At 43.0% G+C, this 17,498-nt stretch overlaps 1 protein-coding gene across 2 annotated transcripts in view; it reads left to right on the top strand.

Moving 5' to 3' along the window:
* Positions 1-17,498, top strand: part of aff2 (AF4/FMR2 family, member 2) — a 568,957-nt gene that overhangs the window by 126,809 nt on the left and 424,650 nt on the right. For both annotated transcript variants that reach the window (XM_052021245.1, XM_052021246.1), the window contains exons 2-3: positions 12,529-12,649; positions 15,482-16,408. In XM_052021245.1, coding sequence (XP_051877205.1) covers positions 12,529-12,649; positions 15,482-16,408 — 1,048 coding nt within the window. The remainder of the gene's footprint in view (positions 1-12,528; positions 12,650-15,481; positions 16,409-17,498) is intronic.

Genomic DNA, 17,498 nt, shown 5'->3' with positions numbered 1-17,498 from the left:
AAAATGATACGGATGCAACACCGTGAATTAGATGCATTGTTGAATAGGGAAGAGGTGGAAGAAGAGCTGAGGTTGGGGGCATAATGTCTGTGGGATAGGTCGGAGTGAGACTGCTTGCTGAGCACGTTCAAAGATTCAGCAAAGGCAAGATGGTCACCCACTGTTCTGAATGGCTCTATCATTTTCATGCAGGCGGGTCTGCTCTTTTATCTGATTTCTCAAGCAGCCTCTCAATCATGATAGCTAGAGCTCTGACTGCGAATGAAATGCACAGTTCTCCATGTTGCTGCCACAGTGTTTAATGAACTGGCAAATGAGATCCAAAGCTCATCCATGGTACTCACTGTACTGTACAGAACATGGCAAAATGTACAGTGTCTGCCTGCTTTTGTGTGTTCTGTACAGTGTGAGATTCCTTTCTGTTAACCATGTTTCCCTATGAAAGTTTTGAGAGCTTGAATCTATTTCTCGTGAACTTCTTTTAAATAGCAAAGCCAGTGTCCTGCTGCACGAAGACCTCGACTTTCTTTGCAACCTCCTAAGTGCACCAGTTGAAAGAAAAGGCTTTTTTTTATTGCCTGGTGCTTGGGAGCCACACACTGGCAGAATCTCACAGTGAATAAAAATTGCTTCAATCTCCCTCAAGATGATTCCAACTTTGCAATTGTAAACAATATTGGATGTAAAGGTTTTGGCACCATCAAGGCACCATTCTGAAGTGTGATGGATGGAACATTCTCCACTTGCCTGCTCTCAAAAGCAGCTTAACACCATCCAGGACTAAACAGTCTGCTTGATTGGCACCTCATACATCACCATACACATTCATTCCCTCCAACACTCCAAGCACGATGGTGTCACTGTCTGCTATCCCCTAAATACACTATGGCAACTCACCAAATCTTTGTTGACAGTCCTTCTCAAGCGTGTGAGCTTCACTATGCGGGAATGCCACCATCCACCAGTTCTCTTCCAAATCACATCCACTGTCTTGGACTCATATAGTGGGAGTTCATTCATTGTTGCGAGATCAAAGACCCAGATCTCCAGGTCCAGCAGCATTGTGGGAACACACAGGAGACCGCAGAGACTGGAATCTGGAGCATCAGACAATCTGCTGCTGGAACTCAGCGGGTCGAGCAGCATCTATGTGGGGGGAAAAGAATCGTTGACGTTTTGGGTTGAAACCCTGCATCAGGACTGAGAGCAGAGAGGGGAGATGGCTGGCATGAAGAGTAGGGGAGGGGGTACTTTCACCACATGGACTGCAGTCACTCAAGAAGAAAGTCCAGGGTAATTAGGTAGGGGTAATTAAAATGCTGGCCTTGTCAGTCATGCCAACATCCTCTGAAGGAATAGAAGAATAATATTGGGTAGAGGGTGACTGGCAAGCAGACCCTTTCCGTGTTTAGATTAAGTGCAAACGTCTTTCCTTAATCCCATGTATAACTATGGCCATCATCGCAGAATCAATAGGCGGACAGGAGCAGGACTTTCCCATCAGAGTCTAGGACCTTCCCTGATGAGTGTATATTGGTTCCTTCCAACTATAAATTTAATGCATGAAATGAGACCAGTAAATGAGCCAGACCTCACTTTACTGAACATGCTGTTGTGCTTCTTATCAGCAGCTCTGCCCCAGCTTACTGCTAATTTATTAGATCAGTGAACTTGAACTGTTTTGTACATCATGGAAGATCCTGAATTCAGGTTAAATTAGGTCCCACTTATATACATTAATGTTGGTGCTGCACTTCAACCCTAATAGCCATTTTGTAAACTTTACATGTTATTTGATATATTAAAAGGTCTTAGACATTTGGGTGTTTATGCAACGTGACTACTTCTGCTTGGATTTATTTGCGTCATATATGTGATCATACTTGAGTGTGATCAGTGCTCCTGTGGCTGTTCTCTGCACTTCTTCTGTCATTATGTACAATATCCTCTGGTGACTTCTGTCCACAGAACAAGTTGGAAACTATGCTTAATTTTAGGCTTAACTCTCTTACTTTGTTTCCAATTTTCAGTTCCTGGATCATTCTAAACCCAGTTCCTTTTCTTGGAAGAAGTGTCTCCATTCGGTAATTTGTAAGAAATGTCGCCTTTTAAGATTAAGATTAAGATCTTTATTAGTCATATGTTCGTCAAAACAAGCAGTGAAATGCATCTTTTGCATACAGTAATCTGAGGGCAGCCCGCAAGTGTCGCCACGCTTCCGGCGCCAACATAGCATGCCCACAGCTTCCTAACCAGTACGTCTTTTTTTTTGGAAAGTGTCTTAGATAGACACATGAATGATAGAGAAATGGAGGGCTATGTGGAAGGGAAGGGTTAGATAGATCTTAGAGCAGGTTAAAATGTCGGCACAACATTGTGGGCTGAAGGGCCTGTACTGTGCTGTAGTGTTCTATGTTCTATGAAACTGGACCTGGAGGAAACCCACGCAGTCATGGGGAGAACATACAAACTCCTGACAGACAGCAGCTGGAATTGAACCCGGCTCCAAGTGACATTGAAAGTTTTGTGTATTGTTGTTACTTTGCTATTTCCATAGAACATACTGCACATGGTATCCCTCCACTCCCTGCCTGTTCATGTGTCTGACTAAATGCCTCTTAAATGTTTCCTTAATAAACATCCAAACATCAGTACTGATCAAACTCTCATTCCAAATATTTGGTTCTTAGTTTTACTGGAACATGAATTATAATAGTTTTACTTGAGCATGTAAGTCTAGACTGATTCTTCTTTGTAACACTGCCATCGCATTCTGCTGTGGTGATATCATCTTTAGGATGGGATTTTAAACCTGCTGACTCAGCTGGGGTGAAAAGACCTTTGACGCTATTGCAAGGAAGACCAATAAATTCTCATGTCCTGACCAACACTTATGCTTCAACCAACATTCCTCTCTTCAAAATCCTTCAGCTGCTGTGTGTACTGTGTGAAGATTGGTTATAACCTTCGCTCAAAGGGAACACAGTGGCCATGGGTCAAAAAAAGTTGCTTGACTGTAAAATATTTCTGGGTTCTTGAGACCTGTTTTTTTTCTGAGGAGCAGTTCTGAAGTTTTGTGCCCAAACACTGTTAGGAGAAAGTGCCCCTTTTGTTTATCATCAGATTGCAACCAAATGGATTTTAAGTTAAAAGATTTTTTTTAAAGAGCAAGAAGAAATTTCCTTGTTCTTTCACTGTGGCTTGTTCTTCATTATCTCATGTGAATCCCACTTACCGGGAGACACAAGAGACTGCAGATGCTGGAAGCTGGGGCAAAAACCAAGATGCTGGAGAAACTCAGTGGGTCAGTAGCATTTCTGGAGGGAAATGGACAGTTGACGTTTCGGGTTGAGACCCTTCATCTGACTCAAGTGTTTACCTGGATACTTACTGGGAGTTCTTTTGCCCAGTTCATACTAACAGCACTCGGTCAGAATGTTGGCAGGCACATAGGGGAAGCGGTTAACGTAACGCTATTACAGCGCCAGCGACCCGGGTTCAATTCTGGCCGCTGTCTGGAAGGAGTTTGTACGTTCTCCCTGTGTCTGCGTGGGTTTCCTCTGGGTGCTCCGGTTTCCTCCCACATTCCAAAGATGTAGGGGTTAGGAAGTTGTGGGCATGCTATGTTGGCGCCGGAAGTGTGGCGACACTTGTGGGCTGCCCCCAGAACACTCTACGCAAAAGATGCATTTTTCTGTGTGTTTCAATGTACATGTGACTAATAAAGATATCTATCTATCTATCTATCTATCTATCTATCTATCTATCTATCTATCTATCTATCTATGTGTGTGTGTATATATATATATATATATATATATATATCTATATCTATATATAAATGAACTCATAGCAAACTATCTATTCAGCAGACAAACAATTCGATTTTCTCAAAGAACAAGGCCCATCTAAAGATAAGAAGAAAACTAGAGAAACTTCCCTCAATAACAACAGGATAATTTTTCTGGAAAAAAGTATCTAATTATATCTAAATTTTTGCATAAAATCATTCAGCCGTCTGTAGTGGCAAGATGATCAGTCCGAGGGCAGTTATGGATGGCCAATAAAAGTGGGTTAACAAGCTCAATTGACAGAGGAGTTACTCAATCATTTTGACCACATTGTCCACCCAGCTAGTTCCAATTTCCTGTGTTCGGCCCATATGCCTCCAGGCCCCGCCCCTGCATGTACCTATCCAAGTGCTTCTTAAATGATACCATTGTACCTGCCTCAACCACTTCCTCTGGCAGCTCGTTCCATACACTCATCACCCTCTGCGTGAAAAAGTTGCTCTTCAAGTCCCTTCTAAATCTTTCCCCTCTCACCCTAAACCTATGCTCCCTAGTTTTGTACTCCCCTACCCTGGGAAAAGACTATTTCCGTCCACCTTATCTACATCTCTAGGGCCTGAATCCATGGTGTATTGCTCTATGACTCTGTGACTTTGGCTAGCCACAACATTGTCCCTATGTGCCACCTTTCTTTTATTGCTATATCCCACCCTGTGCTCATTCTTTCAAGTCTGCCAGTTCATTTCAATTCAGACTCTCTCTATTATTGGCCTGACAGTTCACACATTTTAACATTAATCCCACTCTACTTTTCCTGGTTAGTTTGAAGTACGTGCAAACCCAAACAAGTACCACTCCATTGCTGTGTTCTTTGTCTATTCAGGGACTCATCCGAAGTAAAACAAAATGATAGGAGTCAATTGTTTCTGGCCACTTGTTCGTTATTCCCTAGAGTCATGGAAAACTTGGCATCAAGTGGCGTTTCCAAATAAATCCCAGGAATTTGGAGATCCACAACAGGAGCCAAGGTCTATGACTACATTTTGTTCCCAGCTTTTGACTCATGCTCTGCTGGATGATACCTAGACCCTCAGTTTTGCCAAAACAAAACAAGCTTGCTTTTTAATCCCATAGGATCCTGTTCCTGGTGAATATTCATTCACTGTACGTGATTATTGATGGCTAAACCATTACCTACTGGTTCTCACTAACTGCCCTTGGATTGAACATTCTTCCAGACCACCTCAGGTCTGGAGTTATGGATAGGCCAAAGTCGATAAGGGTAGCAGATATCTTTCCTTGAACATCAGCAGTGAACCAGATGGGTATTTAAAAGAGCCTAAAATTTCATGATTACTATCATGATACAATTTTTAAATTTCAAATTCATTTGATTAATGGGATTTAAATCCCTCAACCGTCATGACGGAAAATGGAGATTATTTAGATCAATCATCCGTAGTTCACCAGGATAACCAATTTATTACCCTACTCAGTAAGTGTATGGAACGAGCTGATGACGTGTAAGCAAGCGGAAAGTCAGGCTGCTTTTCTAAGCTACCGCATAAATGCACATCATGGTTATTACTTGCTCTTGGTTCATTCTGCTTGGTCCATGAAAAGGGCCCTGTGATTTAGTTCCCGATTTCCTTCCTTCCTTTAACTTTGCTCATACAGGGAAAAGTGGAATTTCGTTTGTGCATGATCTGGACCTGTGTATCACACCTCAACATATTACGCCCAGTATTACCTTGAGTGTCAACTGCAAGTTAGTCTTGCCAGCTCTTTTAAATGCAGTCCCCTTGCAGTGTGAGCCACAAAATAATAAATGTCTTTGAAAAATCTCAGTCCAAACGGAATTTTCAAAAACAAAACAAAATGTTCCAAATTAGCAAGACTTGTATAGTTTCAGAAGGCACACTTTGTTAAATATCACTTGGCTGCTCGACCCGTCTAAGTTAATTATTTTGTCTCGAGAATGTTTTAGTCCATAGAAGATATATCTTTCAAGCCAAGCTAGAATATATTGGAGGCAAGCCATTTGGAGAGTTATAGGTCAGTATGAGTCAGAAGGCTAATGGGAGTTCAATGAGTATTTTTAGGCAGCATCTCCAAATGGCTGGGGAAAATTGGGTCATAATACATTGAAAGATGGTGCGGTACGTGAAATAATGGAGATGGGACACATCGTAAGTACATAATGAAATCTAGATCTAGAATTATGCTCTGTGTGTCATTGTCCAAATCAGTGAGAATTAATTGAAAATTGGTGACATTAACTGTTGGGGATGTGGTTGGGTTTGGGCTGTCATTAATCAACATTAAGTGAAGTATTGCAGATTGTATGTTTTCAGTTTTAAGTGCAATTGGATCTGTGACAATTTCTGGCCTTGTCATATCTCACCCTCACTAAAATAGTTCTGGCTTGTTAGAATGTCTTCTGTGAATGCTAACACTTCCTAGGAGATGGCGATTGGTGGTTTTGGAGGCTGCATCATTGCGATGATTTCTTTGATCCAAACCAGATGGATCCTTTTAGGCCATTAAATTATTCTCTGAATATTCAAGGCACCGTATTAAATTGCAAAGGCAGTGAGGTCATTCAGAGGGAAATTGTGATTCCTTGTGGTTAGAGAGAGCTGGTTTGAAATAATATTTTGTGTTTTAGGTGAGATTTCCTACTATACTTGGGGTGCTGGCAAGATCTAACCACAATAGTATCTTCAGAACACTAGGAGCTCCTAAACATGGATGTGTGTTTTATTCTGATCTAATAGCAAGTCATGATTATGTCATGTATACACACATGATGACAGCATTGTGTCCTAGACTTATTTACATATTATACATAAATACACCACATATTTCTTGACTTTTTTTAACTTGATTTTTATTATAACATGCAACACTTGGTTGGCACTGTGAGTGTGGAACATAGAGTATAACAGATGCAAACTCGATTTGGGTACGTGATCTAATTGGATGTTTTGCACATTATGCAGCCACAATTCTACAGGTGCTTTCAGTGAAGGTGAGGGTAAATTTCAACCCTAGAGATTTTAAATGGCTCTGAGTTTTGTCATTTAGCCACGGAGTAACACCAACACGGAAACAGGCCCTTCAGCCCAACTCGCCATGCTGAACAAGATGCCCATCTAAGCTAGTTCCATTTGCCTGCGTTTATTTCTGGACATGACCTCTATGTAATATTTCTAAATTGGTTTATTATTATTATTGTCACATGTACCAAGGTGCAGTGAAAAACTTGTCTTGCATACCGTCCAAATAGATCAATTCATTACGACAATGTGTCAAGGTAGTACAAGGTAAAACAATAACAGAATGTAGAATGAAGTGTTCCAGTTACAGAGTTACAGTTACAGTGCAGTGCAGGCAGACAATAAGGTGCAAGGTCAAATTGTGAGGTCAAGAGTCCGTCTTATCATACTAGGGAACCATTCAATGGTCTTATAACAGCGGGATAGAAGCTGTCCTTGAGCCTGGTGGTACGTGCTTTCAGGCTTTTGTATCTACTTTGTTTGTAGTTCTGCAACATTTGCTTTAAATTGGCTCACAACTTATAGAATAATAGAAATGAGGATTGCCAGTAATATTTTTCACTTTTGCTCTCTTCCCAAACACACGTATAGCTTTGGGGCAGATCTTCCATTGACCCCAAGATTTGGACCATGTACAGGGTGCAGTGCTCAGCTGGGACAGGTGGGTAACACACGGCCTCCACCGAAATGTGGAACCATTAGGTTCAAGAACAGCTGCTTCCTTTAAACCATTTGGTTCTTGAACCAACCAGCACGACCCTAATCACTACAGTTTAGCAACACTAGGACCACGAGTCCTGAAGAAGGACTGTCTGGTTTTCTCCACGGCTGCTGCCTGACCTGCTGAGTTCCTCCAGTATCCTGTTGTTTTTTCATCTACATTCCTGCATCTACAGTCCTTTGTTTCTCTGCTATGACCACTTTGGTCACTTTGCACGAAAGTGGACTTTGTTCTTTTTTGTCCTAATTGCGTCTTGTAAAAGCTCTGTATAGTTTATGTTTAATTTATGTTTTTCTTGTGAATGCTGCCCATATGATGCTATGTACCTGTGATGCTGCTGCAAGTAAGTTTTTCATTGCGACTGTGCACACATGTACTTGTGCATATGGCAATAAACTTGACTTTGACTTTGACTGCACTGACACAGAGTCTTGACCTGCAAAAATGTTAAAGTAATTGAAATTATTAAAGAGGGATCAGTGTTAACATAGTAAAACAAACAGACTTAAAAACAATTGCACCTTTAAACATGCTTTCCTCCTGATGAGTTGTTAAACCACGTCTCCATCTGCTGTGCCAAATAGACGTGAAAGATCCCATGGCATTATTTTAGTGAGTTACCCCAGTAGTTTCACCACCATCTATCTCACAATCCACAATGCTGAGAAAACAGTCTGCAAATTGGCTGCTGCATTTCCTAACTACACCAGTGACTGTACTTGAGAAGTAATTCAGTGACCGTAAAGTGCTTTGGGATATCCTAAATTCACGAACCTCCATGCACAATTGCCTCATCTTCCTTATCTCTGTCTCTTTCTCGCCCGACTCCGCTAGGCTGGGGGAAAGGTTCTCTTCAGAAAGCACCACCCTAGACGACCATTGCATGTGGCATCTCAGAAATTATATCAAAGTTTGACACCATGGAGACAGGGATTTAACAGGGGTGAAGATTAGAATCTAATGCTGGATTGCTATAATTCTAGTATTGTTGCTTCAACTGCCAATTTACAGTTAATTAAAAAAAAGCAAACATATGCATATGTACTCATTATTAGAAGGAAACATACATCAAACAGCAAATATATTTTAAAATATATACTTCATACCATTCAAACTGGGTAAATCACAAAGTCAGTAACACTTACCAATAGAGTGACAAATTAATGAATGCACTGGTTTAAAGCACTTGACTCTGTAACATGCCTGATCTAATCCTCAACTATATTATTCACTAATTATTGCAATGCAACCTCATTATCCCTTAAATCTGGTTTCACTTATTTAAGAAATACCCCAAATGAACAGACTGCTTTTCTTAAAAGGACCGATTGTTAAAATTACCATTGACAGATCTATGTTGGGTGAACTCCTAGGATATTTTCCTTGTGTGCCATTTGTTAGCTGGGTGTTAACCCATTCAAAATAAAGGAGCTATTGTCTGTGTTACAATAGTGGACAGAAGAACGTCATGGGAATATGTCAAGTAATTATTTGTAGTTAATCTCCAAGAGTATTTCAGGGCTTCGTGCTGTTACAATTGTGTGTAAACATCTTTTCATTGTCTTTTGCTGCTCATTCAATATGTATATGGGTCAGGAAAATCTGGGATCTCACAATGTGTATCATGTATTATAAGATAAGATTAGATCTCTTTATTAGTCACATGTACATCGAAACACACAGCGAAATGCACCTTTTGCGTAGAGTGTTCTGGGGGCAGCCGGCAAGTGTCGCCACACTTCCGGCGCCAACATAGCACGCCCACAACTTCCTAATCCGTGCATCTTTGGAATGTGGGGGGAAACCGGAGGAAACCCACGCAGACACGGGGAGAACGTACAAACTCCTTACAGACAGTGGCCAGAATTGAACTGGGTCGCTGGTGCAGTAATAGCGTTATGCTAACTGCTACACTACCGTGCATTACTGTACCATTCAGCTTACAGTTTTTGTCCACTGTAACTTGGAATTGGTTTATTATTGACATGTACCAAGATACAGTGAAAAACTCAGATTTGCTTGCCATCCATACAGATCATTTCAAAACATTAGTACTTCACATAGTAAAGAGAAAAACCATAACAGAATGCAGAATATAGTGTTATTGTTACAGAAAAAGTGCAGTGCAGGTAGACAATAAGGTGCAAGGGCATTGATGAGGCAGATTGTGAGGTCAAGAGTTCAGCATTAATGTTCAAAAGGTATGTTCAAGAGTCTTATTACAGGTGCAGGGGGAGTGTGTCAGAACATCTGGATCTCAGTGAATGGCAGATCCTCAAACAATAGCTTCTTTAATTTGAATGGGTTAATCGCCCACTACAAATAACACACAAGGAGGATGTCTCAGGAGTGAAAAGCAAACTATTGGAGGGACTCAGCAGGTCAGGCAGCATCTGTGGAGGGAAATGGACAGTTCGCATTTCAGGTCAAGACCCTACATCTGGACAGAAAGGTAGAGGGGAGATAGCCGGTATAAAGAGGTGAGGGGAAGGGGTGGAGCAAGAGCTGGCAGGCGATAGGTGGACCCAGGTGAGGAGGGGGTGACAAGCAGATGGAGGAGGGGAGAGTGGGAGTAGTGACAGAGGCTGGGAGGTGAGAGGTGGAGGTGAGGAAGGTGGAGCTTGGAACCAAGTGAGGCAGGTGGGGAGGGCAGACGGGAACAGTGGCGGGAGGGGACCCAGTGGGAGGGGTGTGTGGGCGGTGGGCAGACAGAGTGAGTGGGGGAGGGGAAAGAGGGTGATGGGGCTGGGGGTGGGTGTAGGAAGAACCGGGTAGATCAGGAGGAGAGAGAAAAGGGACAGAGGGGGAGCAGGTTACTGGAAGTTGGAGAATTCAATGTCCACGCCCTCGGATTGTAGAGGATGTCTCAGGAGTTCACTGAGCTCCAATGAGTTTTAAGGATTGAGGAAGAAATAGAGGAAAAATAATGAATTAGAGTCAAATAAGGTACAGAAAGAGAAGTCAGGAGGGGGAAAAAGAGTGGATTAAAACAGCGAAGAAGGAAAAATAAGAAAATCAATCCACTGTTTTTAAAATAATTTCCATCAGCAATGTACTACATGCAGGAATGAGATTGATAATTTTACATTGTTCCCCTTCCGGACATGGTTGGCACCGAATTGCAATGATTATGTGGATTTTTTTTGCTGCTCCTAATTAACAGATTTACTTCTCTGCAGTAAGTTTATTATAGACGATTGATGTGCAAATCCCAAGCTCTTAAAAATGAGGATGAGGTGCAGTCTGCATGTGGCCTGGAGCAGGGTATTGTGAATCAAGCACCACATGCTGTTTCACACCCCTCCTCATCACCTGCACTTAGAATATAGAATATGGAACAGTACAACACTCAGCCCATTCAGCCCATGATGTTGTGCCGATCTTTAAGATATCTTTATTAGTCACATGTACATCGAAACACACAGTGAAATGCATCTTTTTGCGTAGTGTTCGGGGGCAGCCCGCAAATGTCGCCACGCTACCAGTGCCAACACAGCATGTCCACAACTTCCTAACCCGTATGTCTTTGGAATGTGGGAGGAAACCGGAGCACCTGGAGGAAACCCACGCAGACACAGGGAGAACATACAAACTCCTTACAGACAGTGGCTGGATTTGAACCCGGGTCACTGGTGCTGTAAAGCGTTATGCTAACCACTTGCACTACTGTGCCTGCCCAGTTTTAACTAAAATGTCCTCCTCCTGTGTATCATCCACATCCCTCCATTCCCTTCAGATTCATGTGTCTATCTGAAAGCCTCTTAAACTCCACCAAACTGCCTGCTTCCACTACTACCCCTGGTGACCCACTCAGTTAACTTGTCCCTCACGTCACATTTAAACTTCCCCCCTCTAACCTTAAAAGCATGTCCTCTGGTCTTTGATATTTCTACCCTGGGGAAAGGATTCTGACTGTCCACCCTCTCATAATTTCAAAAACCTCTATCAGGTCTCCTCTCATCCTCTGACGCTCCAGGGAGAACAACCCAAGTTTGTCCAACCTCTCCTTATAGGCACTTGGTGCCTGATTTTGTGCATTAATGACAATGTGGGTTGATAACGCTCTTGTTATTGTTCCAGCAAGATCAGGCCCATTGTTACAGTTTGTGGTGAGAAGGACAAACAGATGCAGAGAAACAAAACAGAAGCACACTTGCTTTGATAACTCTGAATGGCTGATTACAGTTAACATGCTTACATCAGTGTAAACACTGCAGCAACCAACAGAACAAAGGGGCTAAATGATCAACCACAAGTTTAATTAGCTGCTGTTTCAAATTAATAATTAACATTTTAATGCTGAAAGAGGGATTGCTGTAGTATTTAATCCTTGGAGCAGTGTGGTTCATTCTTTATTACACCTCTTCGTGTGAGACCTTCAGTAGATTTATTTGCAATGCCAGAAAATTGGTTAGAGCACTTTGGTGATTTTTCAACTTTAGCTGGAGCGTTTCACCTTTGAGTCAGATATTAATATTGGTTATTCAAGCTGTGCAAAAGGCAGCAGATGTTGGGCCTTTTTCCTTGCGACAGATAACATCAGAGTGTGCAATCTACTATTTAAATTGTCATCTCGAATTTGTACACTAATTAACTGATACCAAGCGCAGCCAGAAACTCATAACAAATCAATGCAGGCTGAATGCACAGAAGTGTCCCCTGCCGCATGCCTCCCGAGGATTGTCCCTGCAAGTTGGAACCTGCCACCTCTTCTGTTTTTATATTCTCCTTCATGGTTTGAACCAGCTCGAAGCCGCACCCCGTCACACTTCCCCTTCCCTATCCACCCTCCTCCTTTCACGAGACGAGTTGTTCGGCGTTTCGAGGGTCCTCAAGGCTCGGCTGGCGAGTTTGATCCGTCCTCCGTCACGGAGGCCCGCTGGCTGTGCAGGGCTCTCAGTTAGCTGCCGCTTAGAGTTCATGTCTTTAAATGTCCTCTCCCTGATGTCTGTTGCAGTCACTACGAACAGGATCGGAATGCGCTGAGGAGAAAAGAATGGGAACGACGGAGCCAGGAAGTCCATCAAGATGAAGATCTGTTTGCCTCAAGTTTTAATCTATTCAGTGAACCCTACAAGGTAGCCTGGTGCAAATGCATTATTTCAGCTGAACTTTGGTGTCATTTCTAGAGGTTGTCGGCTGGGCCATACTTCAACTTGTTAGCACACTTAGAACAGAAAAACTGTAGTGATAGATCTGGTACGGCCTGATTCACATCATTAATTAATCTGTATGCAGTAATTACTTTTAAATTTGGTATTGGTTTATTATTGTCCCATGTACCAAGATACAGTGACAACGTTTTGCTTCCGTGGCATCCAGACAGATCATTCCATATGTAAGTACATCGAGGTAGTGAAAAGGAAAACAGAACGCAGAATGTAGTGTTAGTTACTGAGAAAGTGCAGTGCAGGTAGACAAGTAAAGTGCAAGGGCCATGACAAGGCAGACCGGGAGAGCAAGAGTTTACTTTTTAACGTAAGAGAGCTCCATTCGAGAGTCTGATAACTTGTGTGAAGAAATGACCACAGTTACAGTTCCCAAATTTTGCTGATCCATCACTTGAATAGTGTTCTGTCTTGAGGACTTGGAATTTCAAATGGAGAAGGGACAGAGGGAACAGGAATCTGGGAAATGGGACCTGATAACCAGGAATCTGTAGAAGGTGAAGGGCAGACAGCCTAGGAGTGGGTACACAAGGGCTTCACAAGGTGCAAGTAGTAAATTCTTCTGAACTGCCGCAGTGGAGTTAAAAGATTGTTTTTAAAAGAGGTGTCAATTGATTAGAAGCTTCACTTGTTAATGAGAGGGAGAGCTACAAGCTGGGTGTAGAAATGAAGCAGCCTTCCCTCCTCATATTGATACCTAATGAGAAAGATTAATGAATATTATGGGTTCTGGCATTGATCAGTGTCTTGAGTTGTGAGTTATATTTTCAATTGTTAAATCTATTGCGTTGTAGATCTAATGCGGAGGAGGTGAGCAGTGTGGCACTGCAGGCACAGGGAACATTTGAAATAAAGTGTAGAATAGTGAAGTGAAAATTACTACTGGGCGCACCCGACATTCAGATCTACACAACGTCCCTCTATGTTGACAGCAACTGGCTTCTCAACACTGAGGAGGGAAGACTCTGCAGGGAACTAATCCTTCTGCACAAATTCCCTTGCCGTAAATCAATACAGTTTCTCACCCACAACCCCCTCCCCACATCCCATAGAAAGTAAAGACCTGAAAGTAAAGCAAAAAAAAATAAAAACTGTCCTTTCTATTTAGGTAACCTATTTTGGTTTGAGTAAGGTGGTTATCAATTTATGCTTAACATTTTTTACCAAGACACCCAAAGTGTAGTACGGTTGTGTATGGACCATGATGTCTTGTCTTTCTGCTGGGATGTGGTTAACTGCTGAAAGCCAATAGCAGTTACTTGTCCATCATCTGAACACTTAACCCAATCTTTTCTGATTCCAATGCTATCTTGTCCCCTTATCCACATCTAAGGTGCTGTATCCTCCTAAGTGGATAAGTGAGGGTGTAACCAGACCCTTTTCAGAACGTAACTATGCTATTCGCAGCAAATATCTTCTGAGCTGTTGATGAAGGAGAAGAAAGGAGCAAAAATAGCATCTTATTGATTGCAATATGACAGGAATATCATATGTTTCAGGGCCGATAAATTCACACGTTTCCAAATTCATTTTAAGTTGTTCCTTCATAGCTGGTACAATTTATGTAGCCAAGTGTATAACGTTTAACTCCAAACTCCTCATCCTCCATGGTATTATTCCCATACTTAAAAGGAGAAAAAAAATCAAAGGCTTTTTCAAAGGGTGTTGTATTCTTCATACACTCTTCAAAGGAAATTGTGCCTTTGGCAACTGTCCAGAGGGCTGAATGAATGACCTTCCAAGGATTAAATTGACATCCTCTGGCATTACCAGTGACTTGGTGGAGATGGGGTGGCAACCTCTGGTGCATCTGTTTCGGAGAGTTTGCCAGTTCCAAATTAACCCTTTCATTTTGTGTCGGGATGTTAGGCTTCATTTACCACTCATCCATAGTGCCGGGAGCTCAATTCTGTGCAATGCTTTGTTAAGGAGTTTGTTAGGCCACTCTGGGGGACTGGAGTCAAGCATACACCAGGATAGGTAGAGGTGAAATCCTCCCCTTCCCATCGGTGAACCAGTTGACTCACTACACCAAACTCATGCTAATAACTTATCAGATTTAATCAGGTATGAACATCGATTTCTTTAACTTCTGGTAACCACCCCCTTATGCGCCCCTCTCTTTTTATTCCCTTATCCCACCAGCCCCCGTCACTCTTCCTCTTTTCCTCCCCCTCCCCCCTCTCCAGCTGCCCATCACCCACATACTCCTCCCACTGGTTCCCCTCCCCACCTCCTTCCCTTCATTCCATTGTCCACCGTCCACTCCTATCAGCTTCCATCTTCCTCAGCCGTTTGTCACTTCCACCTATCACCTCCCAGCTTCTTACATGATTCCCGCTCTCCCTCATCAGCCTATCATTCCCCCCCCCCCACCTGATCCACCTATCACCCGCTAGCTCTTGCTCCACCCCTTCCCCCCACCTTTATATACTGGCCATCTCCCCTCTTTCCTTTCAGTCTTGATGAAGGGTCTCAAACTGAAACATTGACTGTCCATTTCCCTCCATAGATGCTGCCTGGCCCCTTGAGTTCCTCCAGTGTCTTGTGTGTTGAAATTAGATTTATTGATTTTTTTGGGCTCTATTTTATGAACTTTAAATAAACTCCCTTTAATCATGTGATGTATAAATGACTCTGCTTCAGGATAGCTGAAGCAGGATCCAATGTAATGCAAGGGTTTTCTGCTGTTCTTTTAAAATAATTATTGTCCAGTTTTGTATGCCACCTAATATCTTTCAGACCAGCAAAGGCGATGCTCTCTCCAGCCGGGTGCAGAACACTTTAGGGAACTACGACGAAATGAAGGACCTGCTGACCAACCGTTCCAACCAGAGTCACCTTGTGGGCATCCCCAAGTCTTTGATTCCGCAGACTCCCGTGGAGAAAATGGAGCAGACTTTCTTCAATGAGCCCAGAACTAAAATGGTGCCGTCCCACCAAAGTGGCAATCATTCCTCCTCTTGCATGCCCCCGCCTTCCTCTTGTCTGTCACTGAGCTCCCCGCTGTTGCACGGGCACCAGAGCAAGAAGTCGCGGGTGGACTGGTCTCGCGGTGGGCACGGCTCAGCGAGCGGGCACGGTGTGCAGTCTAACAGTCAGCCTGGCAGCCAGCAGGGCAGGGAGAAGCACCCTTCCACACACGAGCAAGCCCAGGACAGGTACAGCGACTTGTACAACAGTCAGAGTGAGCTGCACAAAAGTGACCTGCAGGTTGGTCTGGATGAATGTGTTAAGCTGCAGTCGTCCAGTCCCACTACCACCTCACGGTCCAAGAGGCACAGCCACTCCAAGCCAACCGGTGGCGATCACTCCTATAAAGACAGCTGCCACCTGAAATCTCCCATTGACAATGATGCTGGCTCCTATTCTTGTGGATCTCCAGTCCCGTCCACGTCCCTGATACCCAGCAGCAGTGCTCTCTCCACTCAGAACTTCCCTCCGGGACTTCACTCCAAGTCCAGCGTGCTGCAGCAGAAGCCTACAGCCTATGTTAGACCAATGGATGGGCAGGAGCAAGCCCCCATTGAGTCACCTGAGCTGAAGCCACTCATGGAAATCGAGGATGCTTTCAGCAGCCAGGCATTCGGAAGCCTCCTGGATGTAAAGCCTAGCACAGCAGGCACCAAGTGCAAGTTACCAAAGCTGACGATACCTCAACCAGGCGAGGTAAGTGAATGCATCAATATTTTCAAGTCTAGGGAGATAACAGGCCCCATCTCATGGTTCCCTTTCAATCAGCAGATTACACCTTGATATAGTGAGGCCTTTGTGTGTTGTCATGCATGGAAACCTATTTGATGTCAGAAGTCAATCATGCTACATCAGGAGCAGTTACAGTGAAGGATTACAATGGTTCCAAATGTGGACTTGTGCTTAATGGACCCAAACCAGATTTGAATCACTGGAGTTTGCTTGAAAGCTCAGAGGCTAATAGTATCACAGGCTGGAATTGTCGAATGATTGCTGGGAAATTTGCATGCTCTTGCCCTGTTGCATGTAACAGAGGATTGTTAAGGACATGTGTTAAGCCACCCTCATTTTCTTCTATCTCGTCCTGTCTCTCGTCCATATCCCTCGGTTCACATAGCAAACAAAAATTAGAAATCTCATTATATTTGGGTCTGCTATTTGCACTAAGTGTGCAATGTAGCAATCAGTGCGCATCCCACTCCGGGTTTGGGATTACTTCAATTATTTCCATGGTATCAAGTTTGGGAACAGGGATCATTATGTAAACATTACTACTTTGTGTGTTCAGCACTTGCAATGGAAGCTAAATTTCTGCCCTGGTTATGCTGAGCACAGCTAATTGAATGTATTGACTGCAAGAAATGTAAGTTTCTTTATGCAAAGTGTTTTGCTGTTATTTCACAAGCCTTTGTTGAGACCATTTAGAAATGCTACATGTAGTTTTGGACTCCCCACATAATGAAGGATATGACTGCCCTAGACATCTTGCAAAGTATTTTCAATGTGTTGATTCCTGGGTTGGAGTGGGGTGCTAGGGAGGGCACTCAGTGTCTATCATTTATCAGCTAGATAATGGAGGATGGTCAACACTTTAACCAAAAAAAAACAAAAGTACTTTTTTTTACGAGAGAACTTAAATTGAGCAAAACAGTTCTTACAGTGGCCCTTCCCACAGACTTTCTGTCAAGTACCACACTGAGCAGCAGCTTATTGCATCAGGTAATTCTTGAGGTGGTACCAGCCAGTATTACATACAAGGGAGGTGGTCACATTAAAATGTTTCTTT

The sequence above is a fragment of the Pristis pectinata genome, chromosome 8 (assembly GCF_009764475.1).
Source record: "Pristis pectinata isolate sPriPec2 chromosome 8, sPriPec2.1.pri, whole genome shotgun sequence".
NCBI classification, from domain to species: Eukaryota; Metazoa; Chordata; class Chondrichthyes; order Rhinopristiformes; family Pristidae; genus Pristis; species Pristis pectinata.
This window is presented reverse-complemented; position numbering and strand designations above follow the sequence as displayed.